The following is a 16,324-nucleotide window of genomic DNA, read 5'->3' on the forward strand; positions in this document are numbered from 1 at the left end:
TCTGTTGGATGGAAAATCTTGTTTCTCTGGTTCTGGTGTGTGTTACCTATTTCTCCTTTGTAGTTAATCTCTTTGAGTATTTTCTCTAGCGCTGGTTTTGAAGACATATTCCTTCAGTTTCTGTTTGTCGTGGAAGCTTCTTATTTCCCCATCTAATTTGATAGAAAGTTTTGCTGGGTAGGAAATTTTTGGCTGGAAGTTGTTTTCTTTCAGAGTTTGGAATATGTTACTCCAAGCCCTTCTGGCTCTCATGACTTGGTTTGGGAAGTCTGGAGTGATTCTAATTGGTTTGCCTCTGAATGTCACTTGGCCCTTTGGTTTTTTTGCCTTTAAGATTCTCTGCTTGGCTTCCAGATTGGTCATTTTGACAATTATGTGGCGTGGGGATCCTCTTCTCTGATCCTCTCTAAAGGGACTTCTATAAGTTTCCTGGACCTGTGTATCAACCTCTTGCTCTATGTTTGGAAAATTTTCTGCTATTATTTCCTTGAAAAGATTGTTAATCCCTTTGGTTTCACCTTCTTTTCCTTCCTCTATTCCAATTATTCTTAGGTTAGCTCTCTTAAAATGGGCCCATATTTCTTCAAAGTTAGATTCCTGCTGTCGGATTTTTTTTTCTAAATTAGAAACTATGCGTTCATTTTTTGAATGATCATCTTCTAGGAGCGAGATTCTATTCTCCATGTGGTCTAATCAGTTGTTTGTACTTTGAATTGAGGCTTTTACTTCATTAATTGCATCCTTTATCTCTCTTTGGCTCTCTCTGAATTCTTTTCGAAACACCTCTATTATTTCTACAGTTATTTTCCTGATTTGATCTTCTAGAAATCTCTGAATTTCTGTTTTATCAGGTTCTGATGTTGTGGGGTTGTGGGCATTCATTGCTCCATTGTTATTCTCTTTCCCATGATTTCGGAAGTTTGTGCCTTCTCTGGGTTCTTCCCTGGGTTACTACGATTTCACTTAAGGTGCTCTGGATCTTGAGTCTGTGGTATCTCAGTCCCCACTACTCCTTTACTGGGTTGTATCACAGAGTCTCAGACCCTGGGAGTCAATAGAGGCTGCTTTAGACCATGGGGGGGTGCCAGGTTGGGCGTTCTCCTATGTTGTGATATCTCTGCCACCACCACTTCCCCACTGGGTCTAGTCCCTTGGAGTACAGTACTGGGATTTCTCCTCTAGGGGCCCCAATTTGACTCACTGTTGAGTGCGCAGATGGAGCTGTCGTGGACTCAGTGAATTCGCTGCTGCTGCTGCTGCTGCTGCTGCTGCTGCTGCTGCTGCTGCTGCTGCTGCTGCTGCCGGTAGCAATATGGCACCGCCGCCGCGCCCTCGGCCGTGAGGCTGGTGTATTTCTTTTCTGTTTTTGAACTCCACTCTGGGTCCCTGCAGGGTGCGCTGAGCCCAGCCCCTGGGAGCTTTAGATGCTCCCTGCGCCGAGAAATCTGCCGAATCTGCCCGGCTGTTTCGCAGCGGCTCACCTCGGCTCGCTGTCTGCCGCTCCTCTCTGGAGCTTGGTAGGCTGTTGAGTCTTATTATACATTTAAAGCTAAGTATGCACTAGTCTTTTTCCTTAGGCATTGTTCAAAATATCTAAACACTGTGATAATATAAATGTTGATATAGGAAATAACCTTTTGGGGGTTACATAGGGAAGATTCTTTTTTATGTGCATGTGGTATTAGGGGTTGTACCCAGGGGCATTCTACCTCTGATCTACACCCAGCCCTAATTTTTTCATTCTTTATTTTGAAACAGGGTCTCATTAAGTTGCAGAGGGCCTCACTAAGTAGCTGAGGCTGACTGAGAACCTGCGATCCTCCTGTCTGTCTCAGCCTCCCAAGTACTGGCACTACAAGTGTACGCCACCTTGCCTGGCTGAAAGATTGTTTTTTGAAAGACCATTATAAGCCGGGCGTGGTGTCGCACGCTTGTAATCCCAGCATTCAGGAGGCTGAGACCAGAGGATCGCGGTTCACAGACAGCCTCCACAAATTAGTGAGACCTTTTCGAAATAAAAAATAGGGCAGGGGGTGTTGCTTGGAGGTGGAATGTCCTTGGGTTCCATCAAAAAAAAAAAAAAGACCATTATGCCTATTTTTTTACAGTGAAAGCTTCTAGAAATGGTTATAGGCAGGATATTCTCAGAAAGTTGCTAGTTAATATTTTATACTAATTAGCAATTGTAAGGCACAGCTGTTTTAACCAAACAATATTTGGATATCTTTTAATAAAGTCTCCTTTTTTGAAGAATGGAAACAGACTGTAACCCCGTGGAGATGAGCAGTATGTCGGGGTTTGAAGAAGGCTCCGAGCTTAATGGTTTTGAAGGCGCTGATATGAAGGACATGAGGCTTGAAGCGGAGGCCGTGGTAAATGATGTCCTCTTTGCTGTGAACAATATGTTTGTCTCCAAAAGCCTGCGCTGTGCGGATGACGTGGCCTACATCAACGTGGAGACAAAGGAGAGGAACAGATACTGCCTGGAACTGACCGAAGCGGGACTCAGGGTAACTTGCTTTTCTTTTCGGAAAAATATCTCTGCTACCTTTTCAAAAAGGAAGGGAGGACAGGGAAGAAGAAGTATTAACGTCAAAAAGTAAATGCTCACTAGCTTCCAAAATTTTTTTTTATTTTACAGAAGTTTTTTTTCTAGGAATTTTCATTTAGTCTTTTGATCATCAAAGGAAATTGAGATTTTTTAAAAAGACAAATGTTTGCCTTGCAAGCATGATGCTGCTCTAATCATTATGTTCAAAACTAATTTGTTTTTCATTTTGTAGCTAAATGTGTCCACCAGAATTATGCATTCTCTACAGTTAATGAGTTTTGCAGCCATATTGAGATAATTTTTGTCCACCTGTTTTAAATGTCTCTCCAGCTCTCAGATCAGAATTCAATCAGTGCAGAACATCGTACTCCCAAATACCCAAGTGTATCCCATAGCTGTTCTTGATTACAAGAATCTCTTTATCATGAATGAGCTCTTCAGAAATATTTAAACCAGAATCATAAGTTTAGAATGGTAAAAAGCAGTACTTGAGAGCAGTTCTACAAGGAACATAGAGCTTGGCATAGTGGCACACCCCTAAAATCCCAATCTGAGGCTGAGGCAGGAGTTCGGTCCAGCCTTGTCAACACAGCATGACCTTGTCTCAAAATAAAAAATAAAAGGCAGCCAGCCTCAGCTACTTAGCGAGGCCCTTTGCAACTCAGTGAGACCCTGCTTCAAAATAAAGAATAAAAAATAGGGCTGCGGTGTAGCTTGGAGGTAGAATGCCCCTGGGTTCCATTCCCAGTACCGCAAAAATTAATTAATTAATTAATTAATTAATTAAAAATAAAAAGGGATGGGAGTATAGCTCAGTGGTAGAGTACCCCCGGGTTGAATTTCCAACACCACAATTAATAATAATGATAATACTAAGTAAAATTTTTAAGGGGGTCGAGGATATAACTAGTGGTATCAGGCATGCCCAGTGTGCATGAGATCCTGAGTACAATTCCCTATACTTGAGTACTGGGGATTGGTACCATGTGGACAAAGAAAAAAAAACCTAGTATGAAAATCTTTGACATAGTGAACAAAGGAATAGACATTAGAAAATCTAAAATTTAGCTGGTCATGGTGGGACACACCTATAATCCCAGTATATAGGAGGCTGAGACAGGAGAATCACAGGTACAAGACCAGCCTCAGAAAGTTAGCAAGACTCTTGGCAAGACCCTGTTTCAAAACAAAAAGGATTTGGGAGTGTAGCTCAGAGGTAAAATGCCCCTGGGTTCAAACCCTACTATCACCAAAAAGGAAAACATTGTTTTAATTTATAGTTTTAACTTCACTAATCAATAAGTCTGTAATCTTGGTTAAAGATGTGTGACTTTTATGACTTTATGTCTAAGAGTAGTTTCCAGGATCATATAAATAGAATACAAAGTTTAAGGAAGTAAGGATGTCACAAAGTATTTCATTAAACAAATACATGAACCCCTCTATTTATTTTTTATTTATTTTTTTATTTTTAAGGTACTGGAGATTAAACCTAGGGGCATTCTACCCCTGAGCTACACGTACCCCAACCTTATTTTTTTCTTTCTTTCTTTCTTTCTTTCTTTCTTTCTTTCTTTCTTTCGTGTGTGTGTGTGTGTGTGTGTGTGTGTGTGTGTGTGTGTTTAGTGGGGATGGAACCCAGGGGCATTCTACCTCTAAGCTACACCTCAGGCCTTATTTTTTATTCTTTATTTTAAAACAGGGTCTCACCCCTGTTTCCAAATAAATAAAAAATATAAAATAGGTCTGGGAGTGTAGCCCAGAGGTAAAAGGGCTTCCTGAAACCCCAGTACCAACAAAAAAAAAAAAAAAAAGATTTAAAACAGGGTCTCACTAAGTTTCAGGGGCTCTCACCAAGTAGTTGAGGCTGGCTTTGAACCTGTGGTCCTCCTGTTTCAGTCTCCCAAGTACTGGGATTACCATGCCTGGCAACCTCTCTTTATTTCAGTGGATTCCGTTTGTATAAGATGAATTATATGTTCCTTGATAGAGCAAATCGCAAGGCCAGCATCTTTACTGCTCTCAGTTTTCTCACAATTGTGTGTGTGTATGTGTGTGTGTTAGTTAATAGGAATCAAACTCAGCGCTCCATGCACGCCAAACAAGCGCTATACCCTGAGCTACATCCCCAGCCTCAAATTCACCAATTTTTATGCACTTCTTTCAAAATCTCTTAATTCGTACTAAAAGCTGCAGTAGCTCTAAATAAAAATGGGCAAATCAAAAGTTGAGACCCAGTGGATCTTAAATACAAATAGGCAAATCAAAAATAGAGATAAATCACCAAGGTGAATTAACTTTGTCTTGACATTGGTTAACCCTAAGGTAGTTGTAACCAGGTAGAAGAGGTTCAGATACAATCAGATATTAAATGTGAGTGAACTTGGGTGAATCAGCCCACTCTGAATCCCATCTTTAACTTGGAGGAAGGGAGGGAGGGAGGGAGGGAGGGAGGAAGGAAGGAAGGAAGGACGGACGGAAGGAAGGAAGGAAACTTAAGTCAGGCATGGTGGCGCATACTTGTAATCTCAGTACTTAGGAGGGTGAGACAGGAAGGTCGCAGGTTCGAGGACACCCTTAGCAAGTAATGAGACTTTCATCATCCTGCAAGACCCTGTTTCAAAATAAAATAGAATAGGGCTGGGGCTATCACTTGGAGGTAGAATGCCCCTGGGTTCTATCCCAGTACCACAAAAATAATAGAATTCGGGTGATTATTATATGAATAAATGATGCAGAAGAATCTAGATCTCTCAGAAAACCTGCCGTGTAGTTGCAGGAACTCCAGTGTTTGCTTCTCAGTCTGATGGACTTCACATCATTGAGTTGGAAATCAAAGCATGAAGAAAGCACCATCCCTGTTCCCAGGAGGTCCCCGTTCAGCAGGGATGATAAAGGCAAACAGAACTGTACTCCGTAGGAGGGAGGGAACGTTGTAGGAAGCTGGCTCTGAAGAGCGCCATCTGTTTCCTTAGTTGTGTGCTTCTGCTTTTTGTTTAAAAAAAAAAAAAAAGCCAGGTGTGGTACACATACTTGTAATATGAGCAGTTGGGATGCTGAGACAGGGAGATCACGGGTCTCAGCGACTTAGCGAGACCTGCCTGCTTTTGTTTTTTTTTGGGGGGTGGTGCTAAGGATTGAACCCAGGGGCATTCTACCTTCAAGCCACACCCCTAACCCTATTTTTTTTTCTTTATTTTGAAACAGGATCTCGCTGAGCTGCAGAGGCCTCACTAAGTAGCTGAGGCTGGCCACATACCTGTGATCCTCCTGTCACAGCCTCCCAAGTACTGGAATGACAAGTGTGCGCCACCACGCCTGCCTGTGAGACCCTGTTCTAAATAAAAAATAATATAGGGCTGAGGGGGTAGCTCAGAGGTGCATGCCCCTGTACTATGAACAGAATAATAACTTTTATTTCTAATAAACTTGCCTTTCCTATGGCTTAAGTAAGTGAGATTACAATATGGGAAGTTTGCAGGTTTTAAGCAACAAAACACTTTCACCATTATGGTACTAGTCACAGGCTATATCTTACAGTATTGTCCGAAAGCAAAGCTCTAACTCTGCTTAAAGAAAAAAACATAAAAGAACATTCTGGTTTCACTATATTTTGTTGTTGTTTTGTGTGTGGTACTAGGGATGGAACCCGGGGGCATTCTACCTCTCAGATACACCCGCAGCCCTGTTTTATGTTTTATTTAAAACAGGGTCTCAATTGCCGAGGGCCTCTCCAAGCTGCTGGGGCTGGGCTCCAACCTGTGAGCCTTCTGTCTCGGCCTCCCAAGGACTGGAGTTACATGCTCATCACCACACTCCGCTTGACATTTCATTTATCTCATAGATTGAGTGCTTGCTCCATGTCAGACTGTTAGATAAGTAATGTATGAGATGAAAGTGGCCTTTTACTTTAAACTTATTAAGCTAATTACTAAAATAAGTATTAATAAACTAAAAACTATTAAAACTACTTATTTAAATGAAATCATTTTAGAAATAATTTTTTCTGTGTGTGTGTGTGTGTGTGTGTGTGTGTGTGTGTGTGTGTGTTTGTGTTTTACTAGGGATTGAACCCAAGGGCACTGTACCTACAAGCTACACCCCCAGCACTATTTTTTATTTTTTGAAACAGGGTCGCACTAGGTTGCTAAGAGTCGCACTGAGTTGCTCGGGCTGTTCTTGAACCTGCAATCCTCCTGTCTCAGCTTCCCTAGTACTGGGATTACAGGTGTGGGTTCCATACCTGGCTGGAATAATTTCTGAATTCTTTTAAAAAGGAATCCAAATTAAATAAACAATGGTAAAATATAAACTAATGCTATGTTGTCTATTATAGTACCTTCATGTAGTGGACCCTAAGTATAAAGTTAGAGTAAAAAAAAAAAAAAAGCCTGTTTTGGAATATGAAAATGAAATGCTCTATATCCCTTTTAGTGGAAGTAGGTAAAGCAAACCTGTTAATTTTGAAAAGAGAATTCTATAGGAAGCATTTTGTGGTGGTGTTCCTATGTTATATAAGTTATTTGAATACTAAAAGCTGTATTAAAATGTGTATATTTTACTGATTGAGAGAATGACCCGTAGAAACATGTGGTTCTCCCTTCCGTATACCAGGGTGGAAACCCGTTATTTACTCATCCTTGCATTTCTCTTGTAGGTGGTAGGTTATGCTTTTGACCAGGTGGATGATCATTTGCAGACTCCCTACCACGAAACAGTCTACTCTCTGTTGGACACGCTCAGCCCTGCCTACCGGGACGCATTTGGGAATGCACTGCTGCGGAGATTGGAAGCTTTGAAACGGGATGCACAGTCATGACTGACCTTCTTCCTTTTAGAGGGGACTGCTGCTGGCTTAGAACGTGGGCATAAAGCTTGGAATTCTTGCATATGGTCCATAGGAAAGCATCTCTGCTTTTATGTGTTTTTCACTTCTTCAGATTTAGGCTTTTGACTCAGAACACTGTTGACTAATGAATATCTTAGTTTCTGGTTCATGAAGGGAATTCTGAAGCCATTGCTGTAACACCATCAGGAGACATTCCCGTCTCTTCACATAATTTCTCTGCGTTTCCAACCTAATCAGTATTCATTCTCTTATTACAGGGCTTTGATGATGCCAGCATTCTCTTTTACATAGGAAATTCTAGATTTGCACAGTAATACAGGAATTAGAATTACCTAGCTTCGAACTTGGATTTAGCCTGCTAAGTCAGGGGTCTACTACTTGGGATAACTTTGTAGTCATTATTTTGCTACTGGCCTTATTGGAAACAAACTGTCAACTAGTTTCCCCTGCACAAATTTTGAAATTCCCTGCTTCCTTTAGCCTGTTTGTATTACTAATATGGACAAAGGTGAATAACTAAAATGTTGTTTAACTGGTATTGAATGGAAAACAGGTACTCCAATAGTTCTGCATACCTTATTTGCGACAGCCAGCCAGCGAGGCAGAGGACAAACCGTTAGCAAATGAATGTAATAATCGTTTCCAAGATACCTAAGCACACAAGCAAATACGGGAACAGACCCCATTCTCACAAAAAGCATCCTCAGTGTATGTGACTTAAAAGAAAGAAGATTCTGGTTTCCTAGAAAACAATATTTTGACCTGTGTTGATTCTTATTCCAAATGTTTGTTTACACGATGTACAGTATATATTCAGAAAGTATTTTTGCCTCAGCGTTTCCTTTCTGTAAGGTCGTGCTTTGTACTCCTGGCTCACCCTCCTTCCTCAGTAGATGGCCCGTGTCTGTCTCAGTACTGAGCGTACAGTACAATGTGAGTGCATTGTATGGGTGTGAAACCAAAGGATGACTGGGTATTTGAAAAAGAGATACTCTGTATTTTCTATTTTATTACAGGTACTGATATTTATAAAATTAATAAACATACCATGCTGCTGCATGTTTTCAATTACATGTTGAACAATAAGGATTGGGGAGGTTTTTTTAATACTTACCTAAATCAGCTGCAGTAGAAATACGGAGCTGAAAATCTGCATTCAGACACACCTTCATAAAATCGCCATTTACAAATGTTTTTGTCATTATTCAAGAAATAGGCATTTTTAGGTTCTAAAGCTCGTTCGAGGGCTAGGGATATAGCTCAGTGCCAGAGCACTTGCCTAGCATGTGCGAGGCCCTGGGTTCAATCCCCAGCACTAAAAAAGGGGAGAGAAAAGAGATCATGTGACCCAAAGCAAATTAAAGTTCGGTTTGCATCACTATTTGTTACCAGATTTCGTCAGAGTGCTTTGTGTTGATAATGCATGTTCATCGACGGCTTTATTTTCAGATGCTTAACTGGGCAGCGAAGTCGAACTTCAGGTTGAATTTTCTCATGCTTAATCTCAGGCTAAATGTAAATGATATTTGTAAAGTTTGAATACAATTCTGTTTACTCATTTTTGAGTTAAGTATGAAGAAAAGCGATTGTATGTTTAACAATTGAAATTGTTCATTTTATGATAAATGATTATTCCAAGAGCTTCTGTTTCCATCTTTCAATTCTGCATTGTTACATTTTAATTTAAAGTGAGTAGAGTTGCTCTTCTTAGGACATCAGTAAAACTATGCAGATATCCGTAAGAGCCCAGACATTAAGACCTTTGCTTGTGTGGTGCATGCCTGCAGTCTCAGCTCGCCAGGAGACTGAGGCAGGAGGGTCAGAAGTGTAAGGCCAGTGTGAGCAACATAGTGAGACCTGTCTCAACAAGAATAAAGAAAATCTCCATGTCACCTAAACCATTTAAAGAATTTAACCAAACATATTAAGCCTTGATCTCACTTTTAAAGGAAAAGGAGAGAAGAATGGTCCTCTAAGAAAATAACTTCATAAAGTTATCAATGAGAGAAAGAAAGAAAGGGAAAACAATGGGCAAATGATATAATCAAACAGAAAAAAAAAAGTACATGTCCCATGACCACTTGAAAGATGTTAGATAACAGCCAGCCTATAATCCTAGTACTTGAAACGCTCAGACCGGAGGATCAAAGGTTCTAGGAGAGCCCCAGCAATTTACTGAGGCCCTGTTTCAAAATTAAAAAAAAAATAATAATAATAGGGCTGGGAATGTAGCTCAGAGGTGGAATGCCTATGAGTTCAACACCTACAAAAAAAAAAAAAGAGAGAGAGAGAAAGGAAAAAGATGTTCAATCCATCTAGTAATATAAGAAAGGAAATTTTAAAGTAATTTGGTCATTTTACCTAATAATCTTGTGATTTCTCTATAAATACCAGGATTTAGTGAGGAGCACCCTTACATTTTGTTGGAGAACATAATGAAGAAATGTTGGTAATAGAGCCTTTACAAAATTACAACTTGTGAACTGATGATATTCTAGCCACCAACCTAGCTTAGGGAATGACCCAACCAGTGATAGTACAAAGCGGCCCGTGTTCTGTAATGAGAAACTGGCAAGGCTCAAAAGAGTGGTATATTATGTTTGAGCGTTTTGATGGGGAATATGAAATGATAAAAATTGTGGGGAATGGCAATGGGGAAAAAGTATGCTACATATAAAAAATATATAAAGCTGCAAATTGTAATTTATCTTCAAAATATGTACAACAGAAGATTAAAAAATAAAATACTACAAAATGTTAATAGTCACCATTAGGTGAGGTTCCTGGAAGCCCTTCTTCCTCCAGGCTACACTCCAGACCTATTTTTTTATATTTTTATTTGGAAACAGCGTCTCTTAAGCCAGCGAGGCTGGCTTCGAACCTGCACGATCCTCCTGTCCCGCCGCCCAAGTGCGGGGATTACAAGCGTGCGCCACCACGCCAGGCTCATTTTCTTTATGCTGTTATATTTCCCATATTAGGTTGTATGGGTAATTAGGGGGGAATGCAGAGCTGCAGGTTGTAGCTCAGAAGCACGACTCATGCTTAGCGTGAGACCTGGGTTCAGACTCCAGCACCAGAAATAAAAGTTGAGGCGGGGAGAAGAATACAGTAGAGGCAGCCCCTACCTTTCCTCCAGGCCAGGATCAATAGTAAACGTCCCACACAGCAGGTCTGCTGCTAGTGGTGTACTTATTAGCTTGTTGCACCTAACACTGCACCATCCTTTCTCCAGGAATTAGAAACATAAAAGGCAGAAATGGGGAAAACCTAAGACCTCAGCTACTGGAGAAGCCAAGGCAGCCAGATCAAAAGTTCAAGGCCAGGGTGGACCACTCAGCAAGATCCTGCCTGAAATAGGGTTGGGGGTATATATCTCAGGAGTTAACCTCTCATGTATGAGACTCTTGATGGAAAATATCCAGTGATTAAAATTTGGGTACAATCATTAAAAATAAAGTACAATCCTAGCCGGGCGTGGCGGCGCACGCTTGTAACCCCCGCACTTGGGAGGCTGAGACAGGAGGATCACGCAGGTTCGAAGCCAGCCTCAGCTTCTTAGTGAGGCTCTCAGCAACTTAGGGAGACCCTGTTTCCAAATAAAATATAAAACAGGTCTGGGAATGTAGCCTGGAAGTAGAAAGCCCAAGGTTTCATCCCCAGTATCACAAAAAATAAGTAAATAGAGTACAAAAATCTCTAGTACCAAGAAATAGAATATACTGTTGGGTTGTTGCAAGGGAACCAGATAGAAAAACATACCAAAAGGCGCCACGATGACTTCAGAACTCTCCCTTCCCCTTGTTTTAGGAATGGCAGAGCTGAGCCTTGGATACCTAAGGAACTTGCTCAGTGGCCCACCTGTGAGCAGTAGAGTTGACCGACTCCACACAGTAAATTAAAGTCATGAATTTTGTGATTATATATGGGCTGATTTTGAAGAAGGGGAAGAATAATGAAAGATAGGTTCGTTGGTATAACTGACTGAGTAGGTTCTCCTTCCATAACCCACCAATATGAATATAAGCTGGGACCCATAGCTTTGTCATTATGGAACTAGCTCATTTACCTGATAGTGTAAGCAGTAAGAATGAAACAAAGGTAAATTAATGTCATCGACTAGCTAACTCAAAAGTACTTGCCTTCCTAACTGCCTAGCAATATTCAGGAACTAAAACTTTGAAAATGGGTTGAGTGAACTGAGAAGTCATTTGAAAAAACGCTGAATTTTGCACTGGCCTCGCGTGAGCATTTTTAATTTTTCAACTGGCAGCAGTTTCTTGTGCAGTGAGAAAATCGTTCCCAACTGAACATGAGTTTGCAAATTTTTCAAAGTGTTATTTATCGAAGTTTTAGTGAGACATGTATAAAAAAGAAAATGAAGAAGAAGCCAAAAAAATGGAAAGTGCCTTTTTTATATTTTCTTTTTTTAATGCTAAGCTTGGAACCCATGGCCTCAGGCATGTTTGGCAAGCGATCTCTACCTCTGAATCACATCCCAGCCCCTGAAAAGATGGACTGAATGAAGAGGCTACAAGTCAGAAGCTTGCCTCGGCCTCGGCCAAAAACAAGCAGCAATTTCACCTTTAGAGATTGCCTAGAAAATGTGTTTGTATGTCATTTAACCCTAACAGCCCCGTTAAGCTGGTGGCACCACACCTGTTTTACAGCCTATGTAATAGCCTGGGGAAAGTTAAGAGATTGGTCCCAGTAGCCACAGAAGCCCAGAAGCCCAGTAGCTTCAGAGCTGGAACTCAAAGGTCGAAAATCTCCTGAGTCCCTGACAGCCCACGGCCTCCAAGTGGTCTGGAGATCCTGGGTTATCTCCATTTATTTTGAAGTGACCAGTATTTAAAAGGAGACAGAGGAGAAAACACAGGGTGAGAGCCACGCATGTTGGCACAGGCCTGTAATCCCAGTACTTGGGAGACTGACACAGGAAAGATTGCAGGTTCAAGGACAGCCTCAGCACGTAGTGAGACTCATCAACCTAGAACACCCTGTTTAAAAATAAGACGGGCTGCAGCTCGGAGGTAGAATGCCTCTGGGTTCAATCCCGAGTGCCACACACTGTTGTACTGGGGGTGGAACCCAGGGGCCTTCTACCTCCGGGCTACACTCTCAGACCTGTTTTTTATATTTAATTTGGAAACAGGGTCTCGCTAAGTTGCTGAGAGCCTCACTAAGTAGCTGAGGCTGGCTTCGAGCCGGGACGATCCTCCTGTCTCAGCCTCCCAAGTACTGCGATTGCAGTCCCAAGTAGTGGTATTACCACGTCGGGCTCAGTAAGTTAATATTTAAAACAAAAATACTGCGGTATAATCAGGCTATTCTGAAGTACAGAACATATTCACAATCCACCACAACCTCCGACATCCCGTAATAAAACAAGTTAATTTTTAGGTTGAATTCAGCAACTGCCTTGGGCAAACTTTCGAAAGAAAGTCGAGTCTCAGTTGTATCCCTCTGTAAACGAGTAATTCCTGGGCAACAAACAGTCCCACCCTACCCCTAGAAGTCTTTCAAAAACTACTTCAACAACTCCGAAGCCCCGGAGCTGGTTGGACCAAGCAACCAGCTCGCCCAGCCCAGAGCCCGAGCCACGCCCCCGCCAGATATGCCACGCCCAGTTCCAGAGCCACGCCCATCCCGACACACCTCGCCCAAGCCTGCGCCACGCCCCCGCCAAGTACGCTCCGCCCAGAGCCCGAGCCAATCCCCGCCTGCACGCCCCACCAAGCCGAGCCACACCCGCGCCTTGGCTCCGCCCCTTCCCTGAAGCTCCTCCCGGCACGCCCCTGCCCAGCACACCTCGCTCAGCTCGGGGCCCAGCCAGGTGGACCACACAGAGCGCCCCGGCGAGCCTGCCCCCTCCCGGAAAGCATCCCTCAGCCCCAGAGCCACGCCCACTCCCAGCCCCCAGCTATGACACACCCGACACTCCCCGAGCCCCGCCCCCGGAGAGCTTGACCCTCCCACCTTCCCCGGACCCGCCTCCTTAGCAACCGGGGGACTCTTTCCCCTTAGCGACCAGTGCAGCTCCCAAGATGACTGAAGAAGAGGATGCTGCTGCCCCGATAGAGAAAGTTACCCGGATCCAGAGAGTGTTCATAAACCTGCTGGACACCTACAGCAGCAGAAACATCGGGAAGGTGAGCCGCGGGACCCAGAGCCAGTTCCCAACCCTCACCTCCCAGCTCCTGGGGCCCGCAACCTGGCTGGGTCGAGGCCTCCTAAGGGAGTTCCCACGTCCAGGGCTCCGTCTGCAACCGAGACAAGTACTACCACCTGGAAGCCCAAGTGTTTGGAGTTCGCAGGCCCAGCCCCGGTTCCTTCCCAGGAGAAACTGAGGCTCAGGGGAGGGAGGGACTTGCCCAGGTTCGTATAAACCGGGAGGGGCACGGCCTGGCCTCCAGTGAGATAAACCCGGACGGGCACAGCCTGGCCTTCAGTGAGATACACAGTGAGGGTAGAATGCCCCTGGATTTAATTCCCAGTACCAAAAAAAAAAAAAAATGTAGCTTATGAGACATTTTTAAATTGCCTAAGCAAATCATTTTACATTCGTGTGCTTCAATTAGACAGCTGGTTAAACATTTTCCCAGGAGCCCGGCTCTGCCTGTTGTGTGTTAGAGCAGAGAAGCTTCCTAGAACAAGTTACTGAAGCTCCCTGAGCCCGAGGTCCTCGCCCGTCCAGTGAGAGTCATCCCGGTACCCGCTGCACTGTGCTGTCCTAGGAATGACATGAACTTAAAGGAGATGAGGATATGCAGAGCGTCTGCTGCATCGTGTCAGCCCAGCAAGCTCTCCGGAGAGTAATTAGGATTCTGTGATTATTTTGTTTGGGTACTGGGAATTGAACCCAGAAGCATTCTACCCCAAACTTACATCTCCAGTCCTGTTTTATTTTTTTATTATTATTATTAATTTTTTTAGGTACTGGGGATGGAACTCAGGGGCATTTTACCTCTGAGCTACACTCCTAGCCCTATTTTTTTATTCTTTATTTTGAAACAGGGTCTCACTAGATTGAGGAGGGGCCTCGCTAAGAAGCCGAGGCTGGCCGTGAACCTGCGATCCTCCTGTCTCAGCCTCCCAAGTACTGGGATTACAGGTGTGGACCACCACACCCAGCTTTTTTTTTTTTTTTTTTTTGAAACAGGGTCTCCCTAAGTTGCTGAAGCTGGTCTTAAACCCATGATCCTCCTGTCTCAGCCTCCTAAGTACTAGGATTACAGGTATGCTCCACCCTGCCCGGCTAAGATTAGTTTTTGGAATTATCATTCACCGAACTGCCCTTACTCTGATTTGCGCTAAGTATTTGGGACATATCTGGGTTTTTTGTTTTGTTTTGTTTTGCAGTTTCTGTCTAACTGTGTAGTTGGGGCTTCACTTGAAGAAATTACAGAAGAAGAAGAAGAAGAGGAAGATGAGAACAGGCCAGCTGCCCGGGAAGCCTCCTCAGTCAAACTGAAGGAAGGGACGTTCCAGATCGTGGGCACCCTCTCCAGGCCAGACAGCGCCAGGCCCGACTTCGCCGTGGAGACGTACTCGGTAAGTCTGCCATGGAGAGAGTCGCTTCCTCGGCTCAGGATCTGCCGGGGCCTTGGCTTATGTGATGGGAAAGAATTCAGCACAAGCCAGTCAGAGAGATGAACGGAAGTTTATTTAGGAAAGTAAGAAATACACATTCAAGAGAGAACATGGCCATCTCCGGGGTGAGGGGGAAGCTTTGGGAGTGCAGGGCTCCTCGCTTAAAGGAAACGTTGCCAGTGGAAAACTTGAGGGGGGATCCAGTCCAGTGAGTTGGGTTCCCTTGATTTTGGCGCACAGAGCAGGAAGCAAGGGTCTGGTTCTTCTTAGAACCTTCGGGTTGACATTAGCAGGTTGATGGGTAGCACCTGGACGCTAGCCATTGTCATTGGGTTTGGAACAATATCTTTTTCTAGATTTCTTCGATCAGTCTAAAAATACACTCAGGTACATACAAATACATACAAAACCTGTATGCACAATTAACTAGACATAGATGCTTTAATATATACTGCACAGACCTTCAGGGTAAAGATAAGGACCGTCATGGGGTTTTTAAGATTTAAAGCTACAGTCTTACTTCCAACACCTTCACGGTGTGTTGTTAACATTGACAGGGGGTTTTTTTGTTTGTTTGTTTGTTTTTGGTTTGGGGGGTTTCTTTTGTGGTATCAGAGATGGAATCCAGGGGCATTCGACCTCAGAGCTACACCCTTAGCGCTCTTTATTTTTTGGCTGGAAATAGGGTCTCACTAGGTTGCTGAGGCTGTCCTGAAACCTGCGATCCTGCTGTCCTAACCTCCCAAGTACTGGGATTGCAGGTGTGTGCCACCACGCCTGGCTCTGCTGTGCTTCAAAGTATCTTTGTGGCCCGTGTTACTCAAGACAACTCTGGACCACCACGGAGGTATCATCTACACCAGAAAAATAGCCTTGGACCATAAGCCATTCGGCAACAGCACTCCAGTGTGTCTCTGTTTTGTTGAGAAACAGTGCTGCCTCCGTGTGACAAATTCTACACCATGCATGTGGGGACATTTCCATAGCGTGGGAAGGGCCTGCTTCCCCTCCCAGCCTAAGTCCTCCCTCCACCTGCTCTGTTACTCTCTGAACTCTGCCACACAGCTTTGCCTACACGGTACCCTGGAATAGCCCCCTCTCTTTGCCCAGCCAGTCCTACTCCTTCGAGATTTAACTCAGAGCCCATAGGTACCGGTAACCCCAGTACTTGGGAGGCTGAAACAGGAAAATCGCAGGTTCAAGGCTAGCCCCAGCCAATTAGTGAACCATGTTTCAAAAAATAAAATAGAGCAGGGGGGTATGTCCCTGGCTTAGTCTCCAGTGCCAAAAAAGAAAGAAAGAAAAATATTTAGCTCTTTACCCCATAAACT

At 43.5% G+C, this 16,324-nt stretch overlaps 2 protein-coding genes across 5 annotated transcripts in view; both read left to right on the top strand.

Moving 5' to 3' along the window:
* Positions 1–2,252: 2,252 nt before the first annotated feature.
* On the top strand, positions 2,253–7,370 carry GSKIP (GSK3B interacting protein; the record flags this gene model as incomplete). The annotated part of the gene is made up of 2 exons (XM_080707819.1): positions 2,253–2,510; positions 7,209–7,370. The coding sequence occupies 2 exons, from the start codon at positions 2,253–2,255 to the stop codon at positions 7,368–7,370; spliced, it is 420 nt and encodes a 139-aa protein (XP_080563945.1).
* A 6,077-nt stretch (positions 7,371–13,447) lies between these two features.
* Positions 13,448–16,324, top strand: part of AK7 (adenylate kinase 7) — a gene marked incomplete at both ends in the record, with an annotated part of 79,464 nt that continues 76,587 nt past the window's right edge. For all 4 annotated transcript variants that reach the window (XM_080706904.1, XM_080706905.1, XM_080706907.1 and 1 more), the window contains 2 exons: positions 13,448–13,552; positions 14,763–14,954. In XM_080706904.1, coding sequence (XP_080563030.1) covers positions 13,448–13,552; positions 14,763–14,954 — 297 coding nt within the window. The remainder of the gene's footprint in view (positions 13,553–14,762; positions 14,955–16,324) is intronic.

Source organism: Muscardinus avellanarius (assembly GCF_963383645.1).
Source record: "Muscardinus avellanarius genome assembly, chromosome: 12".
Classification (NCBI taxonomy): Eukaryota; Metazoa; Chordata; class Mammalia; order Rodentia; family Gliridae; genus Muscardinus; species Muscardinus avellanarius.